Source organism: Drosophila teissieri, chromosome 3R, assembly GCF_016746235.2.
Source record: "Drosophila teissieri strain GT53w chromosome 3R, Prin_Dtei_1.1, whole genome shotgun sequence".
NCBI classification, from domain to species: domain Eukaryota; kingdom Metazoa; phylum Arthropoda; class Insecta; order Diptera; family Drosophilidae; genus Drosophila; species Drosophila teissieri.
Genome location: NC_053032.1, coordinates 23755171 through 23780825, shown reverse-complemented (window position 1 = coordinate 23780825; position 25655 = coordinate 23755171). Strand labels below are relative to the sequence as shown.

General features: G+C 45.7%; 13 protein-coding genes across 13 annotated transcripts; 6 read left to right on the top strand and 7 right to left on the bottom strand.

The window, feature by feature from the left end:
* Positions 1 to 170: 170 nt before the first annotated feature.
* On the bottom strand, positions 171 to 1162 carry LOC122619845. Its single transcript, XM_043797040.1, has 2 exons — positions 606 to 1162; positions 171 to 549 (listed from the first exon to the last, which is right to left on the bottom strand). Exons 1-2 carry the CDS (start codon positions 1035 to 1037, stop codon positions 361 to 363), a joined length of 621 nt encoding a protein of 206 aa, XP_043652975.1. The 5' UTR covers positions 1038 to 1162; the 3' UTR covers positions 171 to 360.
* On the top strand, positions 1142 to 2645 carry LOC122619842. Its single transcript, XM_043797037.1, has 7 exons — positions 1142 to 1197; positions 1289 to 1726; positions 1782 to 1823; positions 1879 to 2043; positions 2099 to 2281; positions 2335 to 2451; positions 2509 to 2645. The coding sequence occupies exons 2-7, from the start codon at positions 1332 to 1334 to the stop codon at positions 2636 to 2638; spliced, it is 1032 nt and encodes a 343-aa protein (XP_043652972.1). The 5' UTR covers positions 1142 to 1197; positions 1289 to 1331; the 3' UTR covers positions 2639 to 2645.
* Positions 2646 to 2710: 65 nt separating this feature from the next.
* LOC122619843 lies at positions 2711 to 3656 on the top strand. Its single transcript, XM_043797038.1, has one exon. The coding sequence runs from the start codon at positions 2848 to 2850 to the stop codon at positions 3544 to 3546; it is 699 nt and encodes a 232-aa protein (XP_043652973.1). The 5' UTR covers positions 2711 to 2847; the 3' UTR covers positions 3547 to 3656.
* Positions 3572 to 4584, bottom strand: LOC122619844. Its single transcript, XM_043797039.1, has 4 exons — positions 4366 to 4584; positions 4053 to 4291; positions 3882 to 3992; positions 3572 to 3826 (listed from the first exon to the last, which is right to left on the bottom strand). The coding sequence occupies exons 1-4, from the start codon at positions 4582 to 4584 to the stop codon at positions 3682 to 3684; spliced, it is 714 nt and encodes a 237-aa protein (XP_043652974.1). The 3' UTR covers positions 3572 to 3681.
* Positions 4585 to 5186: 602 nt separating this feature from the next.
* LOC122621838 lies at positions 5187 to 5938 on the top strand. The gene is made up of 2 exons (XM_043799827.1): positions 5187 to 5689; positions 5782 to 5938. Exons 1-2 carry the CDS (start codon positions 5187 to 5189, stop codon positions 5936 to 5938), a joined length of 660 nt encoding a protein of 219 aa, XP_043655762.1.
* Positions 5939 to 6115: 177 nt separating this feature from the next.
* Positions 6116 to 6812, bottom strand: LOC122621973. The gene is made up of 2 exons (XM_043800034.1): positions 6328 to 6812; positions 6116 to 6272 (listed from the first exon to the last, which is right to left on the bottom strand). Exons 1-2 carry the CDS (start codon positions 6810 to 6812, stop codon positions 6116 to 6118), a joined length of 642 nt encoding a protein of 213 aa, XP_043655969.1.
* A 149-nt stretch (positions 6813 to 6961) lies between these two features.
* LOC122621903 lies at positions 6962 to 7727 on the bottom strand. Its single transcript, XM_043799921.1, has 3 exons — positions 7635 to 7727; positions 7182 to 7582; positions 6962 to 7121 (listed from the first exon to the last, which is right to left on the bottom strand). The coding sequence occupies exons 1-3, from the start codon at positions 7725 to 7727 to the stop codon at positions 6962 to 6964; spliced, it is 654 nt and encodes a 217-aa protein (XP_043655856.1).
* Positions 7728 to 7957: 230 nt separating this feature from the next.
* On the top strand, positions 7958 to 8993 carry LOC122621899. Its single transcript, XM_043799917.1, has 3 exons — positions 7958 to 8631; positions 8688 to 8798; positions 8858 to 8993. Exons 1-3 carry the CDS (start codon positions 7958 to 7960, stop codon positions 8991 to 8993), a joined length of 921 nt encoding a protein of 306 aa, XP_043655852.1.
* A 172-nt stretch (positions 8994 to 9165) lies between these two features.
* On the top strand, positions 9166 to 10338 carry LOC122621757. The gene is made up of 3 exons (XM_043799734.1): positions 9166 to 9965; positions 10026 to 10136; positions 10203 to 10338. The coding sequence occupies exons 1-3, from the start codon at positions 9166 to 9168 to the stop codon at positions 10336 to 10338; spliced, it is 1047 nt and encodes a 348-aa protein (XP_043655669.1).
* A 37-nt stretch (positions 10339 to 10375) lies between these two features.
* LOC122621821 lies at positions 10376 to 12368 on the bottom strand. The gene is made up of 4 exons (XM_043799812.1): positions 12014 to 12368; positions 11244 to 11796; positions 10787 to 11110; positions 10376 to 10628 (listed from the first exon to the last, which is right to left on the bottom strand). Exons 1-4 carry the CDS (start codon positions 12348 to 12350, stop codon positions 10376 to 10378), a joined length of 1467 nt encoding a protein of 488 aa, XP_043655747.1. The 5' UTR covers positions 12351 to 12368.
* Positions 12369 to 13126: 758 nt separating this feature from the next.
* LOC122621879 lies at positions 13127 to 14608 on the bottom strand. Its single transcript, XM_043799887.1, has 3 exons — positions 13749 to 14608; positions 13469 to 13657; positions 13127 to 13400 (listed from the first exon to the last, which is right to left on the bottom strand). Exons 1-3 carry the CDS (start codon positions 14606 to 14608, stop codon positions 13127 to 13129), a joined length of 1323 nt encoding a protein of 440 aa, XP_043655822.1.
* Positions 14609 to 16646: 2038 nt separating this feature from the next.
* LOC122621788 lies at positions 16647 to 17489 on the top strand. Its single transcript, XM_043799765.1, has 4 exons — positions 16647 to 16814; positions 16869 to 17107; positions 17164 to 17274; positions 17348 to 17489. The coding sequence occupies exons 1-4, from the start codon at positions 16647 to 16649 to the stop codon at positions 17487 to 17489; spliced, it is 660 nt and encodes a 219-aa protein (XP_043655700.1).
* A 5785-nt stretch (positions 17490 to 23274) lies between these two features.
* On the bottom strand, positions 23275 to 24833 carry LOC122621849. The gene is given in 6 exon segments (XM_043799840.1): positions 23275 to 23395; positions 23460 to 23754; positions 23798 to 23874; positions 24126 to 24242; positions 24305 to 24480; positions 24558 to 24833. Coding segments are annotated over 6 exon segments (1062 nt in total).
* Between the last annotated feature and the right edge of the window lie 822 nt (positions 24834 to 25655).

Genomic DNA, 25655 nt, shown 5'->3' with positions numbered 1-25655 from the left:
TGGCATATCTCGATGAACTCGTGCTTTTTCGTTTTTTTATGGTACTTATAAAAAAATCTAAAATTAAATAAAAAAAATGGTTTTCAATAAGTTTTAGAAATATTTAATTTCGGAAATTATCAATACCCTTTATCGTTGATCGGAAATCGCGTTTTTAAATCCGTTGAAGATTTATGAAGAAATGCACTTAAATGTTTTATTAGCAACAAAAATGACGTCTGGACTACATACACAGTACAACATTTTCGGATTTGGACGCATTAAAATCTGATGCCTTGGACACTATCAATTTGATCAGGCTACTTAGATGAGCAATCGCTTGAATTTCTGATATGGATACAACTGTGAAGTACAACCGGACTAGTATAAGAATTGGCGTTTACGGGTGTTATAGGCGTTTGACATCCGGAGAGATACAATGGGTGGTGGACAGCAATCGGTGGCCCGAGCAAATTTGTTGCGCTGGATCATTGCCGCATTGGTGTCCCATTGGTTGATAAAGGCACGCGCCTCGTCGTCACATGGTTTTGCCGTACTCGGTCGGTCTCCCTGGAAAAATAATTTGTACATTGATTTTTTCTATAAATATCTATAGAGATATGTACCTGGGTTCGGCGACGTCGGGGAGCCTCAGTGGTGTCAATCGTTTCCAGGAAGTCCCGCCTGCGACTTTGCTTGGTCGCCACACTCTCCGGGAAATTGACCCAAGTGCACTCGTAGTTGCGTTGCTCCAGTTCCCGCGGTTGGTATTGCTCATTATCGAAGCGCTCCTGATCGTCTCCGGCGGAGATGCGTCCGCCGTGGCCCTCGTCCTGCTCCCACATGGAGCGTCGCTTGTTCTTCTTGTACACATCCGCTTTCTCCCGCTCCCTGAGTATCTGATCGTCCGGCAGGTACTGACTGGCCACCTTAACCTGATCCCTGGGACGCTGGTACCGCCTGGCGATGTGGCGCGTGGAGGCGCATTCGATCCGCGCACGAAGGAGCTCGATGCAGCGGTTCACCATCATCCGAGTGCCACCATGTATGTTAACCATTCTTGGGGAGATTTATTTTTTTTCAGTTATAGGATTTTTATTAAAAGAGTTGGTGAACTGTGTAAGTTTTACTATTGGAATGCCAAAATGTAGCCTGCTTCCAAAGAGGCGGCATGTAACGAAATGAATCCGCTTCCAACGAATCGAGGTGACATGTAAGGTGCGTACGAATCAAGGCACACCTGATGCTGTAAGCCAGCCCACCTTTCCTAATTAGCGCTGCTCACCTGGTGTTAATTTTCCACGACTAGTACCTGGCGCACAACAGATCAGTTGCGTTCTCAGAGTGGCGGCATGAGGTCTACAGTTCTGGTACTTCTTTGGCTCGGAGCCATTAGAGCGGCGGTTGGAAATCAAACCCATCTGGTGGAGTCCTCTTTGGAGAATCGCATTCTATCGCGGCGTGTGCGCGCTTTGATCTTTCCGGACAAGGCTGCTGTTCTCCTGACCGCCGCCCTCACCAAACTCATTTTGGGCGGACGACCAAGTGGACTTCAGTACAGCCTTGAGTTTGATATGTATGTTCCGGTTCCCGACTCCATTGAGGGTTGGCAGCCCAAGATTCTGAAGAGGATGAAGCCGAAGCCAATGCCAATGCCAAAGCGCCGCTATGATTGGTCTTATAGCAAAGGACCTGGAAGCTACTATTCAAACTATGCGGGGCCATACAGAAATGGTCAGTACAAAAGGTAAAGTATCCAAATCCATCAGTTAAAGAAATAAATTAAAAATTTTAAGTTTCAGCCCCGCTATTAATAACGTACCTTTCTACCAAACTAAATCGAGGTAAATTACTATAATTTACTTTCACGAGTTAATAACTTCAAGTTCAATGTTTTAGCCCTGCTTTTACTAAGGATTCATTTTATCAAACTCCTTGGCATTTATCCACGCCCACCTACCGCAATCAAACTCCTTGGCATTTATCCTCGCCCACCAATCGCAATCAAACTCCTTGGCATTTATCCTCGCCCACCAATCGCAGGCAAGAGGTCTACAAATCGAGGTAAAATCAGATAAATAACTTTGAAAGACTCTAACATTGCTTTAAAATATTTCAGACCCACATTGAACAGAGCCTCATTCTATCAAACCCCGTGGAGCTTGTCTGCAAATCAGAAGAACTCAAATCAACCGAAGGAAGAGGTTTACGAATCCTGGGATCAAGTGCCTAGTTGGAAGTTGCATCGGGGATACAGAGAGCGCAGGGAGATTTTCGATCAGTTTGAGGCCATGGGAAAAGTGTAAGTCATAAGTTAAAGTATACACAAAATAATTTCAAATAACCCATTAATAGTTTTCAGTTGGACCTGAGGTCCTGTATCAAGAGAGCCATGTGTGAGCTAAGGGCCAAATTAAATGCTGGTCAAGATCAGGGTTTTCTCATGGAGGACCTAATGCGCATTGTGCTGACGTAAGTATAGTGGTTTATGGTGCTATAAAATCCATTAAATGAACTACTATCTTTCAGAGTTCCCGAAGAGGTGACCGATGACAAGTACAGGCATCGCATGGATATCCAGGACTGTGCCCGATTCTACGCCCCCAGTTGCCCGTACAATGTTCTGGACTTCCTTACCCAAAGTAGTGCAAAATTGTAAACGTAGTGAGCCGAGAATCGAACTTTCGCCCCATGTCATTGTACTGTGATTCCCGATAACCCAGAGCCATCAGTTTTAATTCCGTTCTCGAGCTGGATAGGTCTGTAGCCTCCCAGTATCGTGTTCCTCAAAATTCCATCTAAATTTCCGGCCCAAAACTTTTTGGAAAATATATTTCGGTTGAAAATTCAAAATTCCAGAGCTCCATAATGGCACTGAGTATTAATTCCTCCCGAGCACTGTTCCGCCCAACCCCCACGATATTGGGTGCGGTCAACAGCTGTGTGCGATTTGCATCTGGTTGTGATAAGAAGGGAGAGGACCGCTGCCCCAAGGTGTTGACCAAGTTCCCGTGCGGCAAACCCAGTTTGCAGGCTCCGCCTCAGAAGAAGAAAAAGATTGTCAAGGCCGAGTCCATGTGGCTGAACCCATTCTGCGATCCCGACGACACAGCCTGTCCGTTCAATCCGCGCTTCGACGATATCTACTACGTCGAGTCGGACAAGGCCAAGCGGAAGTACTGGCAGACATGGGTGGCCTGTCCGCCCATCCAGATCAAGCCCAAGAAGATATGCTGCTTCGCCAAGGCCAAGCCGGCTCCTATCAAGCGGCGCAAGCCATCGGCCAAACCCTCGACCGCCTGTCCGCAGCCCTGTCCCGATCTCTCCGAGGGGGACTGTCCCCGTCTGGCCCGTCGCTGTCATCGCGATGGTCGCCGACCACCCTCGTGCAGACGGGAACGGGGACCGCTGCCGTGTGTGAAGCCCCGCACCCCATACCCCTCATTCTCAGAGTGCCGACGCCTCAAACCGGGCGCCCTGCCGCTCAAGGAGTGCAATTGCTTGGTGAAACCGCTGCTCTGTGAGATTTGGGCCGAGTTCCGACGACGAGCCGTTGCCAAGAAGTAGAGCCGTGGCTCTGATTATATAAAGCGCTTTTACGATTCTATAGCATATACACTTTTTATTTGTATGAGGAAATTAAATTGTGTGCCCTGAGTGCCAGCAAGGATGCCGGATGTGTGTGTGTATGTTTGTGTGTGATCACCTAAACGGATTCTTGGCCATGTTTGTCACGAGGGTCCAGAGCAGCGGATTGCAGTCGCTGTAGGTTCGCTCGCAGTCCGCTCCTCCACGTCCCGCGTCCCGGGCATGTAGATACTTGCTGGCCACATTGTCCATGGTGGGTCTAGAATCGCATTTATAGTTCATTCTTCATTTCTAACAAGTGATATGGGACTTACACCAGCACTGCGTTTACGATCTCGCTGAAGATGTTGCTGTTCTGGAAGGGTTTCTGCGAGATTTCGCAAATGCTTCTAAGCAGGCAAACGCCACCGTAAGCACCATCTAATCTGCAGAATGATAATGTGATTTAAAAAAGATAGATAGCTAATCCCTATAGTCATACTCACTGCTCCATGCCTACTTCGATGGCATTGTAGACCCACGTGCGAGCCTCGTCGTGCAGGACCTTCGCCTGCATGTCCTTGCGCCATTCGCGAGCGGTGGACACGAAGGCGGTGGTGTTCCAGAAACTCCACCAGTATATGGGAATGGTGGTGGGTATCCACTGGCCTTGCACGTTAATGAACCACCAAAAGGACTGTGTCTTGTCGTTCTGCTTCACAGGATACGCCAGACTCGGTACGAGCTGCAAGTGGGTTTTGATAAGTGGAATGGTTGGAGATGTGCCGAATCCACAGTGTTACAGTGTGGTAATCCCACCTTGACAATGCCCTGGCCATTGTAGATGGCCAAACGCTTGGACCGACTCAAGGAAGTAAGACTGCTGTTCCCGCTCTCATCTGGATGGCTTATACTTCTGCTAATCCTTAAAACAGCTTCATCTGAGGTGTAGATATTCTTTGTGTGGCTCAGCACCAAGTCAATGGTGAATAGCAAGCTGAGGAGCAACAAAAGACAGGTCAGAACTCTGTGGACCATCTTGTTTGCGTTCTACTGCAATGCTAACTAATCGTTCTTTGTTTAAACTTGGATCTATGTAAGCCACGACAACAAAGTAGCAAGATGTGTTTGCCTAAGAAATTGACAGATTCGTATTGGGAAGAGTGCACAGAAAAAAAAATATATCTTTTACTGTTTTTTGCACTTTTGTAATAAATATTATTTAGTAAATATATGTTAAATCTAATAATATATAATAAGAAGATATCTTTAACTTATGTGATATTTATACTCACAGCATTTAGATTCAATCTAAACTTTTCTCCGTGTAGAACCAAGAATAGCCTTTACCAGTGCCTAAAGATCGTTGGGTTATGAAATGTTCTGGTGGAAAGAATTGGAGCCAGCCAAAGATGTCTCTTGATTGGCAAGATCACGCTGCCATTTGGATCTTAATGATGGAGCATGCGCTCCACTTTTTTAGAGGTGTTTTGTGGACCGTTCTAATTGCTATTCACGCATATGGCTCTGGTCGTTGATCCGCTCATTCACAGCTCGCCTTAATTAATCCCCAAATAGACAATGGAGTGCTCTGGATTTCGGGTGTCTCGTTGCATGATTCCCAACTGGATCACATCGCCATGTATCGCTCAAAGCTGCAGAACGTCGGAGATCTCGGCCAGGTCACTCTGCTGCTGATCACCCTGTTTCGACCCATTCAGGGAATTCTGCTTTATCCCGCCTCAACGGTGCTCCAGCTGACCTCGTCCATCTCCATTCCCGCCGACCTCAACACCCGCACCAAAGTCTTCATAGACATGGGCTTCCAGATGAACTACAACTTGCCGGCCACGGTGTCCGCCTTTTACAATGCCACCATCTGGGCGGATGAGCTGTCCCGGCGGCAAAAGCGCCAGTTGGACAACAGCCTGGATGCGAATCTCCAGCAGTTGGATCTGGAGGGCGGCATGCATCCGGGCGATTTTACGGCCGGACAACTGTACAGGGGCATAGAGAACATGCTCGAGACCTATGGTTTCCATAGATCCTGCCTGCTGCGCAGTGTCTGTGAGCTGGCCCTGCATCCTTTCGCCGAGGACCACTTCTATGGAATGGTCACCCAAGTTATAACCTTCCTGCTCACGTAAGTTTCGAACTTTGAAAGCTTGAATTGCTTGAATGGATTCAACTTTTTACAAACTTATTACAAACTAACTAAGATTTCTTTTTTTGCAGACCATCCCAACACGAGGGATTCGCTGAGGACGAGCAGCACTATCGAGATCGATACGAAAAAGCCGAGCAAATTGGCTTTCTCGGTGGCCAATGCCATCTATCATATCCGAGTTGTGAAGCAGATATTATAAACCTCGCCACCCGACTGGTCAGATGAAATAAATACCTTAGCCATAACATTGTCGTCTATTTAATGGGGCTAGATTATTTCTGCACTGGCATACAGTTGCAGTTTACAATTAGGCTTCATTGAATTGAAAATGCTTTCCTAAATTATTATGCCTCTAGGCCAGCTGCTTATCCACAATCAGTTTAATGGATAGGGTAAATACTGCTAGCTCAACAGGCTGCTGATGCCACCGAGAAAGTCCACGGGGCAGTTGGAATACAGATGGCCACAATCCTTGCCAAGAAATCCTTGCTGCTCAGCATGTTCGTAAACTTCCCGATAAATGTTCTCACCAGGTGCAAAGGCCTCATGCAACGAGGGTCTGCAATTGAAAGTTATAACAAAATCCATACATAAAGTATAATATGGTTACTCACGTAAGTGTGAACGTCAGCAGGGCGGTGAGCATATTGTTTTCCATATCCTTGAAGGGATGTCGCGCCAATTCACAAACACTGCGCAGCAGACAGGACTCATCAAAGCCATACTGGATGAGCATGTTCTCCAGACTCTCGTACAGCTCACCCGCCGTAAAGTCACTCGGATGCATTGAGGACGCACCTTGTGGTAGATACTTGGCGGTCTCATTCCACAGGTGACGCTTTCCCCGCCGAGAGAACTCATCTGGCCAAATGCTGGCTGCGTAGAAGGAGGATGGTTGAGCCGGCAGGGCGTAGTTCATCTGAAGACCCCAATCCCAGAAGAGTTTGCGATCCGGAATGACCACGGGCACGGACAGCGAGGAGGTGATCTGGTAAACCGAGGATGCCGGAAAGAACAGAGGGAACTCCGCCCGGATGGGTATGGCAATGCTGCACAGCGCCAGCAGAGCTCCAATGAAGTGGACGCCGGTGAGACACATTCTGATCTGGTGACCATCACACCGCGTAGAATGTGTATCTGAACTCGAATTCTTGACAACACAACGCACTGCTTTAATTAGTGGCTGCTAATGAAACGCACAGACATTGCAATTTACATGTAGGCCTTTTTCCGGAGCTTTTATTAGTTCTAGTGAAATATAACTTGACTCATGAGCTGTAACAGATCGTGTTTGCAGTGCGAGTATAATCTCAAGCAATCTCGACCCAGGAAACCATCTTGCTCGGCCAGTTCGTAGGCATTTCTGTACACGTCTTCGTCATCCCGAAAGCCTTCGTGTTGTGAGGGGCTACAGAAAAGATTATATGGTAAATAAACTAATAATATTGATCTCCTAAACTATTCTTGCCTCAAAACAAAGGTCACTATGTCGCTCAGCAAGTGCTGATGGTTGTCATCGAAGGGGTGCTGTGCTAATTCGCAAACACTTCTCAGCAAGCACGTCTCATGGAATCCATATCCCGCCAAAGTATCCTCAAGGAAACCGTAGAGTTGTCCAGCCGAAAAGTCCTTGGGATGCATACCACTGTCCTTGTCATGTCCATATTTGGTATAGAAGTTCCCATCAGTCAGTTCCAGTTGGGGAACTTCGCGTTTCGCTTTGTAGTTGGCAAATCCTGGCCAGATGGGTATGCTATAGAACTCCGTCAAGTTATAGGGATAGTTGTAGGAGATGGCGAAGCACCAATCGATCAGAATTCGACGTTCCGGATAGAGTTCAGCAATGGGTGTGGACACTGATAACGTCAGCTACAAGCGATGAGTTAGTATTACAGCCCAGATATGACAAAACTTTACTTACACCCAAGTTAGAAGAGGCTGGCCACAGCAGAGATTCCGATTGCTGAGTCAGAACCAGAACTAGGATATACGTAGTTAAAGAATAAGGTTTCATTTTGGGAACCATTCGTCTTGAGTTTTAAGAGGGAACTGATCGATCTACAAACAAGCGATTCCCCAAATTACTGGACAAATTGGGTCGGTGGGTTAATGGATACCTGATCATCGTAAATATATCAAGACGTCAATCAGCTGTGGGTAAATATTTGGGCAATCGGTTGGCACTGCCAGAATAACTGGACTCTCTGGCCAGCGTCCATAATTTAAGCTTTTCAGTTGGCCAAGATGCTACGAGCCAAGATCTTTGCCTTGTTGCTGCTGTATGCTGCTTTTGGCTCAAGTTTGGGGGAAATTCTGGAAAAACCAAAGAAAACGGAACTGAAAGATGTAGTGCCTAGGGTTTTTTCCCGGCGACGAAGAGCGCTCTTGTTTCCGCCGGGGTCGTTTGTGAAGTTCACCTGCTCCTTTGCTACTGGACTTCTGGCGACCTATCCCAAAGGTATATCCTTTGTTTTGGAGGAAGCTGTCTATTTTCCGATACCCGGAGCTGTGGAGGATATCTACCCCAAGAAGTTTCTACCCAAAACCACGACTGAGAAACCGGAAAAGCTGCCCGATTCAATTATTTACATACCCGGTACCGACTGGCGATTTAAGGCCCAGACTTTGCCCAAACCCAAATGGAGACAACCACCTCCGAAAACTCATCGCATCGACGACGATAGCTATGCGAATCCTTATAAGTGGCAACATTGGAGTCAGAAACAAAAATGGGACACTTACCAATGGAAGGACAGTGATCCAAACAGGGTGAAGTGGTCGAAATGGACCACACCTTCGCCAAAGTGGGAAGCCAAATGGAATCAGCACAAGTACAGTGGAGCCTGGCCATCGCACCATTACCACGGCCACCGCGATCGAAGATCACTGTTTGATCGGTTCACCAAACTCAGTTCCCTGTGGGTACTTATGGAATATTTTTAAAAATTTCTCCTATGATCTTGCACCTCTTTAGGATTGGTGTTGATGTGAAGTCTTGTATTTTGCGCACCATCTGTGATAGCAAAAGATTGCTGCTGCCACCTGGATATTCCATGCTGCAGGACATGTTGCGAGTGGTATTCACGTAAGTTGAAAGCCTCTTAATTTAAAATGTCCACTATTATTGAAAGTTATATATCAAAGTCTGCCCAGATTGGATGGCCTGGAAGATGAATATAGTCGCATAATGGACAAAGATGCTGATGAATGTGCAGCGGAGCTGAAGTCTAAGTGTAACATGAATTTATTGATTTGGCTGTTGAGCGGCAGACTTGAGTAAAGTAAAACTTATTTATCAGTCACGTATCTTGGTCTAGACTTCTTAAATTAAGTTCTTCAATTGTTGAATGTGCAATTAACACCTCAGTACATTCGACTACAATGGTAAACAGTACTTTGAAATTGGTACTGGTTGGCTTAACGTTGAACATCTCAATCAGTACTCGTTAGAAATGCGTGTCGATCTGTTGATCCTACTTAGCTTCGAACTTATCCACTGGACTTTTGCCCAAGTGGACTCGAACCACACGGAGTTGAATCATGTGCTTGATAGAGTCTTCTCGCGGCGAAAGCGTTTCGTGTTATTTCCTCCAGGATCAAATTTAAAGTTCACAGGGCAGCTGAGTAAAGGTCTAATCTCTGCTTACCCAAAGGGTGTGAGTATGAATATCGAGCAGGCCTGTTATTACCCCGTTCCCACAAAACGCGAAGATGTCTACCCGAAGCGATATCGTCAGAGAACCACGACCACGGTGAAACCGAAGACAACGACGGAACCCACCTATGTTTGGATACCCGGAACCAACTGGAGATTTAAGGCCACGCCTCTAAAGAAACCCAAGCCAATAAAACTAAGCCAACGCATCGATTTGAGGCCCCAAAAACCATCCCATGTCGATCCTGGCATGTGGGCACATTGGTCCAAATATGGCAACCGTTACGAAAACTGGTCGCCAGCAAATCTCAACTATGAGCAGTACAGTACGCCTGGTAGATGGAGCAAGTGGACCACGCAGTCGCCCAAGTGGTCAAAACGCTGGTATAGATCTGCAGATGGCGAGTACTACGATCCCGAGGTGGAACCGTATGAGGATGTGAGGTCTCTGCCGCTGTATGATCCCTATGATCCCGATATGGCACCGCATCAAGTAGCTCACTATCCTGAATTGGCGCATCTCAAGGACATGCGGCACTACAACGGACATCGCGATCGCAGGCAGCTTTTTGAGCACTTTGATGGCTTCAGTAAGCTGTAAGGATGATTCTTGGGTATAATTTATTATGAATAACTCCTTATGATTAACTACTTTAGTTTGGGAATCGATGCCAAAGCCTGCGTTTTGAGAGCCATCTGTGATAGTAAACGCCTGCTGCTGCCTCGGGGCTACTCGATGATACAGGATATTGTGAGACTGGTGTTTACGTAAGTGTATTGCACTTTTAAGATATCAGAAGCTTCTAATATTTTGAAACCCATTCAACACCTTAGACTACCCACCACATCCGGTGTAGAGGATGAGTATTCCCGCGTAATGCAAATGGAAGCGGACGACTGTGACCGACAGTTTCGGGACTCGTGTAAGCTGAACTTACTGGCCTGGCTGCTGGGTGGCAAGTGGAACTGAATAAAAGCAACATTGAGCAGACTTGGGGAATGGGTGTTTATTGTATGAACTGGGCCTGCCACATCGACTGCTTGCACTCCGGATAGAGGGCGGCACAGTCCGCCTTGGTGGCATGCGCCTTGTCGTAGTGGGTGTCGCGATAGGCAACCGGCTCGTTGTCCATGGCTTCCGGAAGGGTGAACACCGCACGCATCAGTTCGCCCACGAAGGTGCCGGGCTCCTCCTCCGACGACTTCTGGCCCGTTTCGCAGAGCGTTCGCAATACGCAGTGGTGGCCATGGTGACCTCGTCTGCGGAGGAAGTAAGTCGTTTAGCATGCTAATTAGTGGATAAGTACTTCTCAACTGAAATCACGACTGAGTCCACATCAAACTTGTGTCTCAACTTTAAGGTAACTTAAAGAAATAAGTCTACACATTGCTTAGGTCATCCCTGAACTCCTACTTACTTGTCCAGATACTTTTCGATTCTCTCGTATAACGACTGTCTGCTTCTGCGATGGTGCTTGATCTGGAGTTGCTCCAGGCGGCTCATCTTGTCCTCGTGCTCGGTGGCCACTCCGCTGCGTCGCTGGCGTTTATGCGGATTGGCTGCATCCGGAATGCTGCGCTTGCCAAACACCGGATATATGTGATGATGTCGAGGCGCTGGCCTGCGAGTGGGTTGACTGGTGGTGGGTGCAGTGGTGGTGGTGGTGGTGCTGTCCTGTCGTCGCTGCGCCACCGGCGGTGCTGCCTGTTGACTTTTGTAGCCGTAGTATCTATCTTTGAGTCTGCAGTGGAAATAGATACCTTATTAAAATATGAACATGCATAGGATACAACTAAGCTATAAAATCCCTTCAGAAGGATAATGATGTTCTTATAAATTTTCGAAATGAAAACCTCTTAGGTATGTAGTTTTACCTTGAGTTTAGAGCCCAGTAGGGATAGCGTGAGTTCTGGGCGTGAGAGTAGGGCCTCGTCCACTTGGCGAATGGATTGCTGGAGCTGGAGCTGAAGCCCGGCCGGCTGTAGTAGTAGTGGTTGTCCTTGCGCCTGCCCCCCGTTGGACGTGAGGAGTAATAACTATCCGCATATCGATGCGACGGATGCATCGGAGTGCGGAAGACGGGCGAATGGCTGTAGTAGGAGTTGTAGTAGGAGTTGCTGCCACTCGAGGAGCCGGAGGAGGCGGAGGAGGAGGAGCCGTAACTCGACAAATTGATGTAGTTGGGCTTGTAGTCCGCCGCCGGCCTGCTCGTCGTGGTAGTGGAGGCATCCGCATCCACATCCACGTAGGTTATGTTCGACACGGTGTCGTTGCGACTGATGTCTATTGTGCCGTCCTCCAACTTGGTCAGCAGATCGTCCAGCTCCTCGCTGGGCGGCTTGCTGGGCAGCTCCCAGGCCAGCGCCACCGTAACGCCCAGAATCAAGTAGTTCGTGTGGTCCACCACTCCCACAATCTCATCGTACACTGAACGGATGAAGATGGGGGTAATTGAGGCATGTGATTTGCATTATGACATTGGCGTAGTTTGGGGGGTATAGTCGTAGGATTTCTTTTTAAAATCTTTGTAATTAATATGCAGTTATTTGATATTATTAAATATTTGTATATTGCAATTGCGACTCCCCTTATTCAATGTAGAATACCCTTTAGCCACGCCACTGTCCCGTGACTGAGGACTTACCCATCTGAAAGGAGCTGCCCTCCGGAAATACCAAATAACGTCGTTTCCGGGACAACAGCTCCTGGCTGGCTGACTGGCTGTTCTGGACGGATGCGGACGCAGACTCATTCAGCCGCATCTCGATGAGCTGCTCCAGGCTGCTGTCCGCATTGTTTATGCTCAGTGATGGTGGGCTCCCGGTTGCCAACTGGATGGATTCCCCGGTCTTCAGTGCGTCGCCCAAGCTGGCCAGCATGAGGATGGCCAGCGTCAGGATGGTCGGCCAGCAATTACCTATTGGGGAATTTCCCTTCTCAATGGCGTTGGAGCCGCTTCCCTGCTTAGTCCGTGTCGACATTTTTCCAACCTGCTGTCGAAGCGTTGTCCATGCGGCAACTGTTGGCCAAGTATCGCGTTGCTGGCCCAAACCGAAAGAGAGGCAGCAGAAGCAGTAGAGTTCTTGGCCAAAACTTGGCTGTTAATTGTGAGTAGTAGTGGTGGTGGTGGCCAAGCAGCTTTCCCTCCAGAAAGTTTCCAGTTCGAGTTTGAGCTCCGTTCGTTCAATTTCTTTTGCCCTCCTTTGTCTTTCATTAGTTTTCACACTTTTCGTCTCTTGTGTTTTGCCAAGTAGTTTGTCTAGAGGAGCTGCTTCTTTTGCCTTTGCCTTTTGCTCCGTGTGCTCATTGGTCTATTTAGAGGTTCAAATTACTTTTTCACGCTCCCAACTTTTGGTTTATTCGTTCCATCCCGAAAGTAGCACACTTCCATCTTATTCCGATAGTGCTGCGGAGTTGAAGTTGAAGTAATGTGATCACTAGTCTCCGTTTTTCCGGGGATAAACTCGAATGCTCGAGGTTCAAATCGGAAAATGCTTTTAGCTGCAACTGAAGAAACTTCCAAATGACTTTTGTGCAATCTTCTTTACAATATCCGACTAGCTTTCTGGGTGGGTTGTCAATTTCAACTATAACTAAACTAACTAAATAGCTCATTAATTCTTAAAGTTATTTGTAAAATAGGTATCTAATTGCAACAGTTGTTTCAGAATTGTAGTTACCATTAAATTACATATATAATTTAGAATAAAACTCAATAGCACACTCATATTTCCCAGGATTTTATTATATTTCTTGTTCAGTCCAACCAGAATGTGTGATTGCAATCGCCGTAGATTTGCCGACAGTCGCCCCGCTGCCGATGTGCCTCCAGATAATGAGGTGACATCATTAGCTCCAGTTCCGCCAGCTCATCCACATCCTCGCTGCTGGGCAACTGGAAGATGGCCGAGAGTAGTTCCATTATAAAGCTTTGTGGCTTGACCGCACTCGACCCTCGCAGGACATGCTGTTGCCTTTGGGAGGACTCGCAGAGCGCTCGCAGCACACAGGAGGTGCCATTCAGTCGTCGCCTGGAGGGGATTAAGGGTTTAGTACACCACTGAGCGAAATGCTTTATGGCAGGCGTCATTGCACTCACGACTTGTACAGGCGTTCGATTTTGCCAAAGAGCAGCTGCCTCGAGCTGAGATGCTGTTGCAGATGGAATAGCTCGAAGTGGGCATCCTGCTCCAGACTGCGGCGCCTCCGCCGCCTGGCGAACACCGGGTAGATGTGATGTTTGGGTGGTGCTCGCAGCACTTGTCGTGGGCGCTGGGTGTAGGCATAGCTGCAAAATAAACAAGATTTTTAATATATTTAATATTTTAACTTTTATATGTACACTTTAACTTTATTCTGTATATCTCTACTTTACTTACTCCCACTTCGAGGGTCCCCAGTTGTGCTGTTTCTGGCGCCAGTTCTGCTGCACCCGCTGTCCATTCCGCGTCCACCAGTTGTCCGTTCCCGTCGTCGCCGCCTCCCCCCTCTGCTGCCACCCAGCGGGCGACTGTCGCGCATGCCAATTAGCAGGAATCGCCGCCTGGCGCTGCTGTCCATTTGCATTTGCATACGCATTCGCATTTGCATATGGGTATGAAGCGGCCGGGATGCGCTGGATATTCGTGTAATACGAGTGGGAGTCATGCTCATTGGCCGCATATGCCGGTGGATTCGCTGGCGGTGCGTGCACTGCCTGCCAATTAGCCGTGCCTGCTCCTCGATTGTCCAGTTCCAGATTCAGGGACTGGTCCTGGGATAGGGACTGGTCCTGGTCCTGGGAGAGGGACTGGGATGGAGGGTCCGATTCCGGATCGGAAACGCTGCCATTGCGGCGGACAGTGCCGATGGTGCCGTCGTTGATGCGCGTGAGCACGTTTTCAATCAGCTCGCTGGGCGGCTTACTGGGCAGCTCCCAGGCCACGGAGCAGGTGATGCCCAGGATGGCGTAGTTGGTGTAGTCTATGATGGGTATGATGATGTCGAACACCAGCTGAAAGGAGGAGCCCTCGGGGAAGAGCAGGTACCTTTTCTGGCGATGCAGTCGCATCATCGCATCCCTTCCAGATTCAAGTGGTGCAGTGGGCGCCGGAGCAGGTGTGGTGTCCACTGCGTGGGAGTCATTCGAGTGACCATTCCCACTGGGTGCATTATAATTTTGGATCAGGCAAAGCGGCAGCAGCAATATGAGCAGAGTGCCGACTCCAGCACATCCAATTACTTTCATTGTTTTCCCCATTTCTCCTTAATGGCAGCCAGCAAAAGTCACTTGGTCAACACTCGACAGCCAAAGTGGAGTTCTAATGTAAAGAACGTGTAAATATGAATGTAAGAATTTATTCACTTTTTATAATTACTAGTTTGGGAGCTATGCAAATGGATATTTATGATAAAATTTATTCACACTTTAAACTTTAATTAGGAGCAGAGTTTCTGAAACCAATGGCTGCATCTCTTATACTTCAAACCGTACCACTTTACTTTTTTAGAGCACCAATCACTTATTCCCCGATTTGTATCTTCACGAATTGTGCCCCTTTTGTTCACGAGTGTAATTGAGCAATCAAACATTCCGATTGCTGCGTGCCTGGGCACTCACATCGAAAAAAGCGGCGACGAAATTTGCATAATTTCACTTTAGCTGTGACGCTTCCATTTGCCGGCAATGCCAATCATGCGTTAAATTAATGCAATTTTCGACAATATTCGAAGCGCAAGAGATGGCCGATGGTCGATGCTCGATGGTCAATTGGTCGATGGTCCAGTTTGATTCCGTTCCGATCGGGCTGTACAATTAAAACACTGCCACTTTTCGAGAGGGGCCGAAAATCCGGGCGGAATTGAACGCGAATTTATGAAGCAGATAATTACCATTAGAGGCGAATTGGTTTCTCGATGGGGAGCGATTTGGCTCGTTCTAAACTTTTTATTTTACGATATGTTGATGCCATTAGCTGTCCGAATCGAACTGCGCCACTGAAAGCTGATGCCGCGCATTCCGGCCAGCGATTTTGGGCCAGTTCGGCCTGCAAAGTTTAATTGTACAATTAGCACCCAATTGAGTGTCGTTAACTCGATTCTGTGCCATCCCAAGTGCTCTTCGGAAGGTGCTAAATAGTCCGATCCATTTGCAACGCATCTCCCGCTTCAAATGGCCTGCAGCTGAAATACTAATTCCTCGATTTTTCACTCTAACCATCCCATTCATTTGGTACATTGTCAAATTGCCCGGTAACGGATTGTTTAATTACTATACTTGGACAGCGTTTGCTGGTTTTTTTCGCGCTAACATCCGCAATAAATAACAAGCTTGGCATAAAAAAAAAACAGTAGCTCATGTTTAATTTTTAAAATATTTTAATCACTACAGCTTTCGGATGGATTAAGCGTTTCACGCATTTGGTGAAATTCTCAGCTTGATTGAGTGGTTTTTAATTTTCACATTTTATTTTACCTATGTATATTCAAACCCAAAATTAATGTTACGGCGAGGCTTTTAATTAATTCTTGTATAAATACTTTAAAAACAATTTTTCTATATGAATTGGCCAATAAAAATGTTAGTGGAGTAAATATGTTGTATCTTTAAAACTTACCCAAGTTTTGAGCTCTAAACTGCGGATTTCCATTGGCCACAACAATCAGCTTACAGTTGGTGGACAGGACAATGGAGCGCCAGGAACACCGCTTGAAGCAAGGATCCTCCATTGGGGAGCGCCATCGAAGTGGCAGACAAAGAGCCCGGAGCTTTCAACAAAACCAGGTGGCAACAGAGAGTCTTTGCCAAAGGCGATTGAATCCTGGCACACGCACAATGCCATTCCGGTCACGGAAAAGTGGAGTTGGGTGGAGGGCAGATGGTTTAAGGAGCCGTTGCGGATCGAAGCCACGTAAGTGTTCCAGATAGTTGGAGTGGCCACAGCTTCAGTTGAGGTTTCGATGTTCACTACTCATTTCCATCCATTCATTTTTGAATATAATAACATAAATAGACGATTATGTTCAGGTTCAAATATTCAAATGTGGTCTTCGAAACTTTGTGGTTTAGAAATTTGGTTAGATCTCGCATCAGATGCAATTTAATTGGACATTTTACAATTCAGTTAATTTATTCAAATTGAATCTGATTCTTCAAAGATTCCTCCCACTTATTTTCTCAGTGCTTAATGGTAGTTTTCTGTTAAGTTTGCGAATTCGTCTGTCAATTTCTTCGGCAAACTAAAAGCTGAGTTTCTCAATGCTGCCGCAAGTTGCACCGGCTGCAAAATTAGTTGACCATGCACTCCAGTGGCAAACAGTTCCAGCCGAATCCTTCCTGCGTCCTGCTCCTTTGCGTCCTTGCAGCGAGTATTGCAGGAGATGGGAATGCTAGCAATGCTAGCTCCGGTTTGGGCCACAGTCGCACCAAACGCTTGGCCATTTTCAATGGCCAGGGCACAAACAAGGTTTGACCATCGATCCAACTTTGCCATTCCGGCTCCTAATTGTTCTTCGCCCAGTTGGTCGGTGGCTTGGCGTTTCCCATCAAACAGACGGATACGGTGCAGTCGGTTTGGGGATTCGTCAACTTCCAGGCGCAATACGTGCCATCGCCCATCCCAATTTACTGGTGGAGTTTCTGGAACACCTCGGCTTTTGTGTCCACCGCCAGGGAGTGGAGGAAGGGCATCCACAGCAGGGTGGCCCAGGACGAGACACGAGTTTGGCTGTACGATGTCGTGGAGACGGGCCTGGAGCGGTTGGTATTTTGTGGCTCATCTGTCATCGCCTTTTACTCGGTTTTTCCTATTACAGGTTCGCAGATCGGAATGCAGGTGCCTGCCTGCTGAAAAGTATCTGTGAGATATCCCAACGCCCCTTCATGCACAACCACATTTTCGGCGAGATACTCAATGCGGTGCTGGTGTGAGTATAGTTTTCAGTACCTTTAAAAGGGTAAAGGAAAATGTAGCACTTGTTATCTGCAACCATTTAACAGTCCATCGCTGGATAATGTGCCTGAAAAGTATCTGCATGCCCGGAATGCCGGAAAAGCCGGTGCCAATTGCCGGAAAACGTACAGTGACTGCAGCAAGAAGCTTTGGAATAAACTCATGCAAATGGCCAGGATAACCATCTAAGTGTAATACAAAATAATTCAGTTGAAAGTCTTTCAAGGCAGGGGAATGTTTCATTTATGTATTTAATATTATTTTAGAGATTTTTCGGTTCATATACAGTTTATTTTGCACAGTATTAAAGCGTCTACGTCCTTGACTGCAGCAAAAAGTTAAGCCACATCAATTTAAATTAGTTTCTCGAAATTCGTGCTGTGTGCTCCTTTGCATTTGTCTTTTCGATACGAGTTGCTGGTATTTTTATTGTCTCGCTTTTTTTTTTGTATTTCTGTGGCTGCTGCTCGTGTGAGATTTTTACTAATTTCCAACCAAGTTGAACTGTAAACAATGTCAGCAGAGAAACCAAATGAAAACAAATGCAGCTAGCAAAACACCGAGGGGGCAAGGACGACGGGCAGCCGCGGTACAGGGGCTCCTCGCACTAACGAACAGCAGTCGTCGCAGCAGTTGCAAAAATTTTGCAGCATGCAAAACATTTGTCAAATGTAAATTAGCAAAGAAGTGCGAGGGGGGAAGAGAGGAAAAGGTTCTGCTGCTTCTGCGGTTTTTTCTCCTGCCAGTGGCGCCGTTTTGAGGGGGTGCGGATAAGGGGGCGTGGCAGGATGTGGGCGGCTTAGGGGGCGGCGCTGAGCGGGTGTTTGCCTGGTACAAATCGCATAAAATCACACTTAATGCCCGCAGGCAACATGCAGCATGTAAAAAGTGCAGCGAGGCGTGAATGTCGCTGGCACACAAACTTCTCCATGTGTGCGGTACACACACCTACACAAACACACACGCGGAGAAAATAATTAAAATATTACATTTCAATATATTATCAGTGAGCTCCTTAAAATATTTAATAAAATATAATAGGAAATATTCGTAAAATATTTGCAATAATTTGTAGGAATTTGCAGCCCATTAACTGAAACTCATTGCTGGTAACCGATTCTTTTAGCTAATTAAAAGCACAATAAATTACGCATAGTGTTCATTATTTTTTGCAGTGCACTCACACGCACATACACAGGCTCAGGCGGTGGTGCAATGTTGCAGCTGAACGCAAATGCGGAAGCATTAACATGGTCACACCCCCCCGCCCCTCGGAGTCGTCCTCCTGTTGGCGTCTATTGTTCGCAATTATCATGGAACGCAAGAGGCAATGCTTAATTTTTGTTATCCGAAACTTTTACTTTGCCCCGCTGCACTCGCACATCCACTACCCCCGCCCCTGCCACCCCTGCCACCACCAAAACATAAAAATAGACACACACAAAAAACAAAAAATGATGATAAAAATATGCAAAAGTACAAGTCAAACTTTAATAAGCGCCATTTCTGCTCTCCGTGTCGTCCTCGTTTGGTTTTTGGTTGGCTTCTGGTCCACACGGCGTATGAGCAATTTGCATTTGTTTGCGCCACGTCCTTTTGGATCCTTTGGGGGACCAAACAAAGTTCTAGGCGATGCTCTCAAGTGAATTTTATCGCACCCAGATAGCAAACAAAACAAGTTTGCATTTGTATGCGAGGTAGAGCCTTAAGCAAATTCAAGTTATAATTAAATTTTGGAAATGCAAAGGCACTGATGACATCTGAAAAAGTGCCTCCAAGAATTCCGAGTCCTTGAATTAAATTAAAAATAAATGCTCTTTGGTCTTTAACAAATGCTGAAAATTCTTAGATGAGTACAGAACTATGAACTCTTCAAGAAAATTCTTTTCTAAATCATGATCTATGGTTTAGCAGCTCTCGTTTCAAGTCACTGACTCTGAACTTATTTCACACCTGGCTGTGAAGTCCATTGAACTTCTGGAAACGGGAACCCTATTTCGTCATGAGATTGTTACAAATTCGGTGGGAAATATGGGACAGTTGGCTAATATAATTAGCACCTTGGCTTAATCACTCAAAAGAAATTAGCAAAATGCGCGCTACACCTTTTATTTATATTTTCGAGCTGTCTGACTAGGGTTGTATACAGCTGCTGGATTCAGCTTGGATTCAGGCATTTTAATTATGTCAAATTTACTCAGCTTCACGCTGCCGTTCTGGCTGCCATTTCAGTAGCAGCTCTTTCTCTCTGTAATTTCCGCTGCTGTTTCTGTTGTTAGCTGGCAAATGTCAGCAGCCAATTAGGAGGAGTGAGCCAAAGGATGTGCCGCTGCGTCTTCGTCATCGCGAGTCAGTCAATGTCACTCTGCCGTTGTCCACCGGCGCAGTTGCCCCCCCTCAAAGTCCCAAACTCCCCAGCCTTCCCAGTATTCTCAGCCAGCTAGCTTTCGCAGCCATCTGGGGTAATCGGGGGATTTTGGATGCCAATGCCACTCCAGCGCCTGTCTTGGCCTTGTCATCATTTGCATAAGAAATTTATCTCAATGAGTAGCTAATTGGGAAATTGTGACATGCCCCCTCTGCACCATCCCCGCACCCTCCCCCTGTGCTCTCCTGGCCAGAATCTCTGGCCCAGTTCCCCTAAGTCAACAAAAGGGCTGCGCAAATCCATGGCACGTTAGTTTTATTGCACTAATCCTTGAACTAATTTGGGGAGGCGGCGGCGAGAGTGATTCGCTGATGCTGAGAGTCTTAGGATTTTAAAATTAAGTCTGGTCTAGGCATATTGGTTTTTATAATGCCAGCCAGAGGAATAGAGCATGGAATTTATAAGATAAAAGTAGTTTAAGACAGAATTACTTTAAGATAGAAGTACAAGCTTGAACTAAATCAATTGATTGGTGTGCCAATAGCTCAAGGTCACTAGAAGTTTAAAAAATTAAAAATTATAAGAGAAACATGACTTTGTAACTCCGCGGATGCTATTCACCTGGACGGCATTGTCCAAAGCGCGGCAATCAGCGTTTGACTAACTAATTGCGTATACGCCATGCTCTCTGCCGTATCATAGACGGTTTAATTTAGACACACACACACACATACACACACACTCACACACACGCAGGCACACGCGATCCTGGCCACAAACTGAATTGGCTAACTGAGCTCATTAGCAGCCGCTGTCAGGGTCCATATTCCCTATCTCAAATCCCCCCACCGCCAAACAAGATAGCTATGCAGATACATAGATAGATAGATAGAAAGCCCCAACCAACCGACCAACCAACCAAGCAATTACATGTTCGATAATGTGAGGCAAACCAAATGAAATTAATTGCACATTTTAATTGACAACGCATCAAATCAATTTGCATGCCAGTCACGGCCCACCTCTGTTCGATTAATGAATGAATGAGTGTGTGGCATACAGATGAATGCAACTGCACCCAGGATGCAGGATGCCCTTTTCCACCCAGTCACATGTCCTTTTCGCATGCATAATGAGCCAGTGCAGCGCAGCAGATGCGCATTTCGCAGGTCCTTGACGGCCAATAAATTACCCGAGCTGTGCGCTAATCTCGTCTATATTGTATTCGGCCAAAATCACACCGATTCCATTGTATCGGATACCATCTGTATCTGTATCTGTATCGGAGTGGGGACCATATAACTTACCACCACACCTGTCGGCTCGTATTAATTTTGGATGTCGAAGAGCCGTTTAGCCGTTTAGCTGTAAATTGCCTGTATTCCTAAGTAATTAAAATGGCTTTCATGCTGACAATTAAAATATTTATTTGCGCTTAGTAGCAAGCGAGTTTTTATTATTTCGCATTTTGGGGCAACAGCAAAATGCTTTTATATTTTCCAGCAATTTATTGACTTTTATTTATTTGCCAAGTGCTTTGCATTGTAAAAAGGACAGAAATTGTATCAATATGAATAAATATATAATTGGCAGATCGAGTAGGAGAACTAAATAAAATTGCTAAGTGCCAGCTTTCAGATTTAATTCGAAGCAATTAAATATGGTTATTTTGTTATGTTGGATAGTTTTCACACATTGCATTTTGAATACAAATAAATTGGCATTTTATTTACACTGTTAGCAGTCAATAATGTTTTAAGTCTTAATACATTTATGGTGATTTCATTTGCTTACTTATTGACTAAAGTAGCTTTGGGAGTTTCATTTGTTTATGTCACCCCCCATTAGTTGTCACCTGCCATTTCCAGGGTATTTTAAAATTAATTACAAAAATACCCAAACCCACAAAAAATTACAAGGAAAGCGAGAAAAATGCAAGCAACAAATGAGAAAATTAAACGACAGCATTGCGCTGTCAGCAAATGTAACGAGTAAAAATGGAGTTTTCAGTGAAATGTAATAAAGAAAAATGTAATGTGTTTCCATAATATTTGAATAAACAAATAAGAAGTTGACAAAGTATTCAGCACATTAAATGATGTAACTCTCAATAATGATACACAAATGGAATATAGCTTCTTAGGCTTCTTTTGAAGGAATCCAGTGAAGGTAATGTGAAATGTGGGTGGTTGGGTGGTTAGGCCATTTGGTGGCTGGATGCCTGTGGATCGAGCAAGGTCACTTGCAGAGCACAGGTGGTGGATGGAGTTGACCTCTTAATGCAGCAATTCAACGCACGCCAAGATAATTAATAGTTGATTAAGGCTGGGAAAGCTGAGCTCGCTGCTGCGTGTGCATTTAAGTACATGTGTATTTTTGCACTCTTTTTCCTTAAGTAGGACAAAGTTGTGGCCCAATAAACTCTTAAAGTTTTGCAGTCAATGTCCCAGTGGGAGCACTGCTGCCACTCCGATCCCTGTGTATCCTTGTGGCAAAGTTCTGAGTGGAGAGCTCCCGCAACTGCAATTTAATGGCCTTGTATGCGTGCATGTAATTTATGTTTTTCAACTTAATTAAAGTTAATTCTTAATGCCGCTGCGGTGGGCGACAGGTTTTCCTTGGCAAGGGCAAAGGGGCGTGGCAAGTGCATCAAAGGCTGCCGCAAACATTTTAACACCACTCGGCATTTTCGTGCTGGTGACATTAAACAGCTGGAGCACTTTTGTCATGCAACGAGGTCAACAATGGCCAGCGAGTCCTTGCCACGCCCGGTATCCTTTTTTGGTATCCTTTTTTTTCTGTTGCATTTGTTTGCAGCTTTTCCCCAACTGCTCATTTTCAGCTGTTTAATAAAAATGCCAATTAAATGCATGTCGCTGATTGCCACACGCACCATCCCGTGGCTGCCGGAAAAACAGAAAACAGAAAACATCCTGCAAACAAAACCTGCGAATGGCACACAAGTTAATTATAAATTGCAAATGGCAACAACACCGAATAAATATCATCAGCAGCCACAAGCACTTACAGAGAGCTGGCCACAGAAATCTGTAAAATCTTACAAAAATTGCGAAGCTTTAATACTTAACTTTCAATAAATATCATAGTAGCTGAATATATTTCTTTTCCCCATCAAAGGGTATTAAACATAACTCAAATGAAGACGAGCACGCTTGTGCTGAAATAAAGTTTTTAATTTGTATTAAAAACATGCTGAATAAACAATTGTATAGAGGTTCATTGTGCCATGGCACGAACTTTAATGTTTAATCACCCGAGGCTTCAATCACTTTGAAGTGCTTTTACTGCATTCAGTATTATTATTTTAGGCAATCAGTCCGTCAGTTTTGTGTGTATATTTATTTATTTGGATGTGCAATTCAATCTGCGTCTTGTTTGTTTTATGTAGCTCTAAAAAAACAAACCCGTTCACTACACTGCTGTTGTTCAGTGGTGGTTTCCTGTTTGGAAAACTCCTCAAATAGAAGTGTCCCATTTAGTTAAATTAGTTTAACATTAATTGAAACATGCTTATGTTTTACATTATCTAGAGATACTTATTCACATTTATTTGGCCAATCTGTTCGCTTATCCAGGTGCTTAGTACTACACATCATCCGTGTATGGGGATATGCTGTCGAAGCTCAAAGGACAATGGCTGTGCATGATTTGCTCGCAGTTCTCCTCCCGCAGATGCGGCATGTGCCGCTTGTCGTGCTCATCCAGGCTGCAATTAAGTAAAGTGTGTGGTTGGGCGCATTAATGTACCATAATATACGACTGGCACTCACGTAAATACGTATTTCAAGAGCTTAAACAAAAATCCCTGACCATGATCCCCGGCCAGGGCGGTGCAGTAGGCCTTCAGGACACAGGCTCGTCCATCCAGGCCACTGCGATCGATCAGCTCGTGGAGCAACTCGTAGGTGTCCCTGCGAAAGGGTCGGTTCTCCCTTTTGACCAACACCGGCGTATTGGCCCGAAAGCCATAGCCATGGGCCCACACAATCGGCGATTTGATCACATTGTTTTTGGCATTGACGCGAAACTTTAAGGGGTGTTTAATATTAAATATAATATAAGCAACTCTTGTAAAGGAGTTCTAACTGGAAAAATTCGTTTGGTATACTTTTTCAGTTAGTGCTCCTTGCTTTACCCACAAATATACGAGTGGTCTCTATAATATCCAAATATCTCTTCGCTCGACTGTGAATGCCTGTGGAGTTCTGATCTTGGCCTGCCACCAGGGCCAGAAAAGTGAGAACTAGACCCAACCGAACCGTGACCATTGTAACCAATGTAAGAACTCAACTAACAGCAAAGTAGGGAATGAACAGCCTACGATAGTTATTAGCTCAAATTAAAACTGGTTTCTTTGTGTGCATAGACTTATGATGCTAATTAAAGGCAAAACTGGGTCCACCTCATCTGAAAAATGGAGCATATGATCGACTTACCGGAATATCAATTTGAGCATTTTGAAGAGCATTCCGCTCTTTTGCTTGGGATTATCCACATCGTTGATGGCAGTGCAGAATGACTTCAGCATGCAAGCTCGACCATCAAAGCCGTGGCTATAAGGAAACATTTGAATATGAAGGTTAAATGGATGAATAGATAGATATAGAAAACGTACCCATCCAGAGCGGTCTCCAGTTTGGAGAAGAGGTCCCTCTTGAACAGGCGGAAGAAGACGGCATTATCCTTTTTCTGCTCCTCGATGGAGGGAAAGGGGTAATTGGTACGGAAGCCATAGCCGTAGGCCCACAGAGTGTTGATTGTCCACAGATTGTTCTTGCCGTTGGTACGCCACTGCAGGACATCGAAGGAGCCAATTAAAACGGGACAACATACCATACCTATGTGCCACATATGCACCCTATACGCACCGACATACGTGATCCCTTGCTGAATTGTAGATAACGCTTGCCACGACGCAGTATCCTTGTGGAATTGCCGGATGCGGAGTTGTCGAAGTCGGAGCTGGGAATATTGCTGGTCGATGATAGACTGGCCATGGGGCTCTCGAAATGTTTGGACAGTGTGCTGAGCCCCTCGGAGTTGTCAACGGGTTGGGGCTGAGTGAGGGGTGAATGGGACGCCGGGATGGGCACCACCAGGAGCAAGTGCAGCATCAGCAATGCCACCGCTGACAGGTGAGTCATGTTGCTGAATTTCCAAATGTTCACTAATTAATACTTTCAACTGATATGGATTTTCGATTGCGCCCTGAAACTACTTCAATTCTTGACGTTCTTCTGGCTTAATTGCCACGCTCACATTGTTCGTCGTGGACGGGTCTTGTGTCCAGTTCCAGTTCCCCTGGGCTACTGATATAAGCTTGGATATATTTAATCTGGCTGACATAAATACGAGAGCCAAAAAGAGAAGCAAACAAACCAACGAGCAAACAAAGAATTTCTTCTTGCTGGCGTTGCTTATTTATTTATTGCTCTGTGTGGTGCGGTGACATCTCGTGTCTTGGTCATTCTATCCATTTTATCCATTCTAACCATTCTGTCCATTCGGTCCATTCTGTCCCTTCCGTCCATGCCATCCTGCTCCGGAATTCTAGTTTCTAGTTCTGGACATGACGTTTACTTGTTAACACTTTTCGCTCCATCTTTCAGCTTGAGCTGCTTCTTGTTGACGTCCCCAATTTCCCCGTTTCCCCGTTACCAGTATAAATGGGGCCAGCGGAGCATGTGGATGAGGTGTGAACACCTGGAAGTGGTTCCATACGCGGTGGGTGAGCTCCACATTAGCGGGAATTAGTAGTAGTAAAGGAATTTAAATAGGTAAATATTTTTTCAGGTTATTGCAGTCGTTTTAGTTTAATAAAAAGCTAAAGTTGGATTTAAATTGGCTATTCCTCTGTTCCAATTGTCTATTTACTTTTCTGTCAGATTTTATTGCAGCCCATATTTCCCGATGCCCAAATGATGGCTGTTTTTGGCCAATAGTCGTAAATATGTCAGCCGGTCACC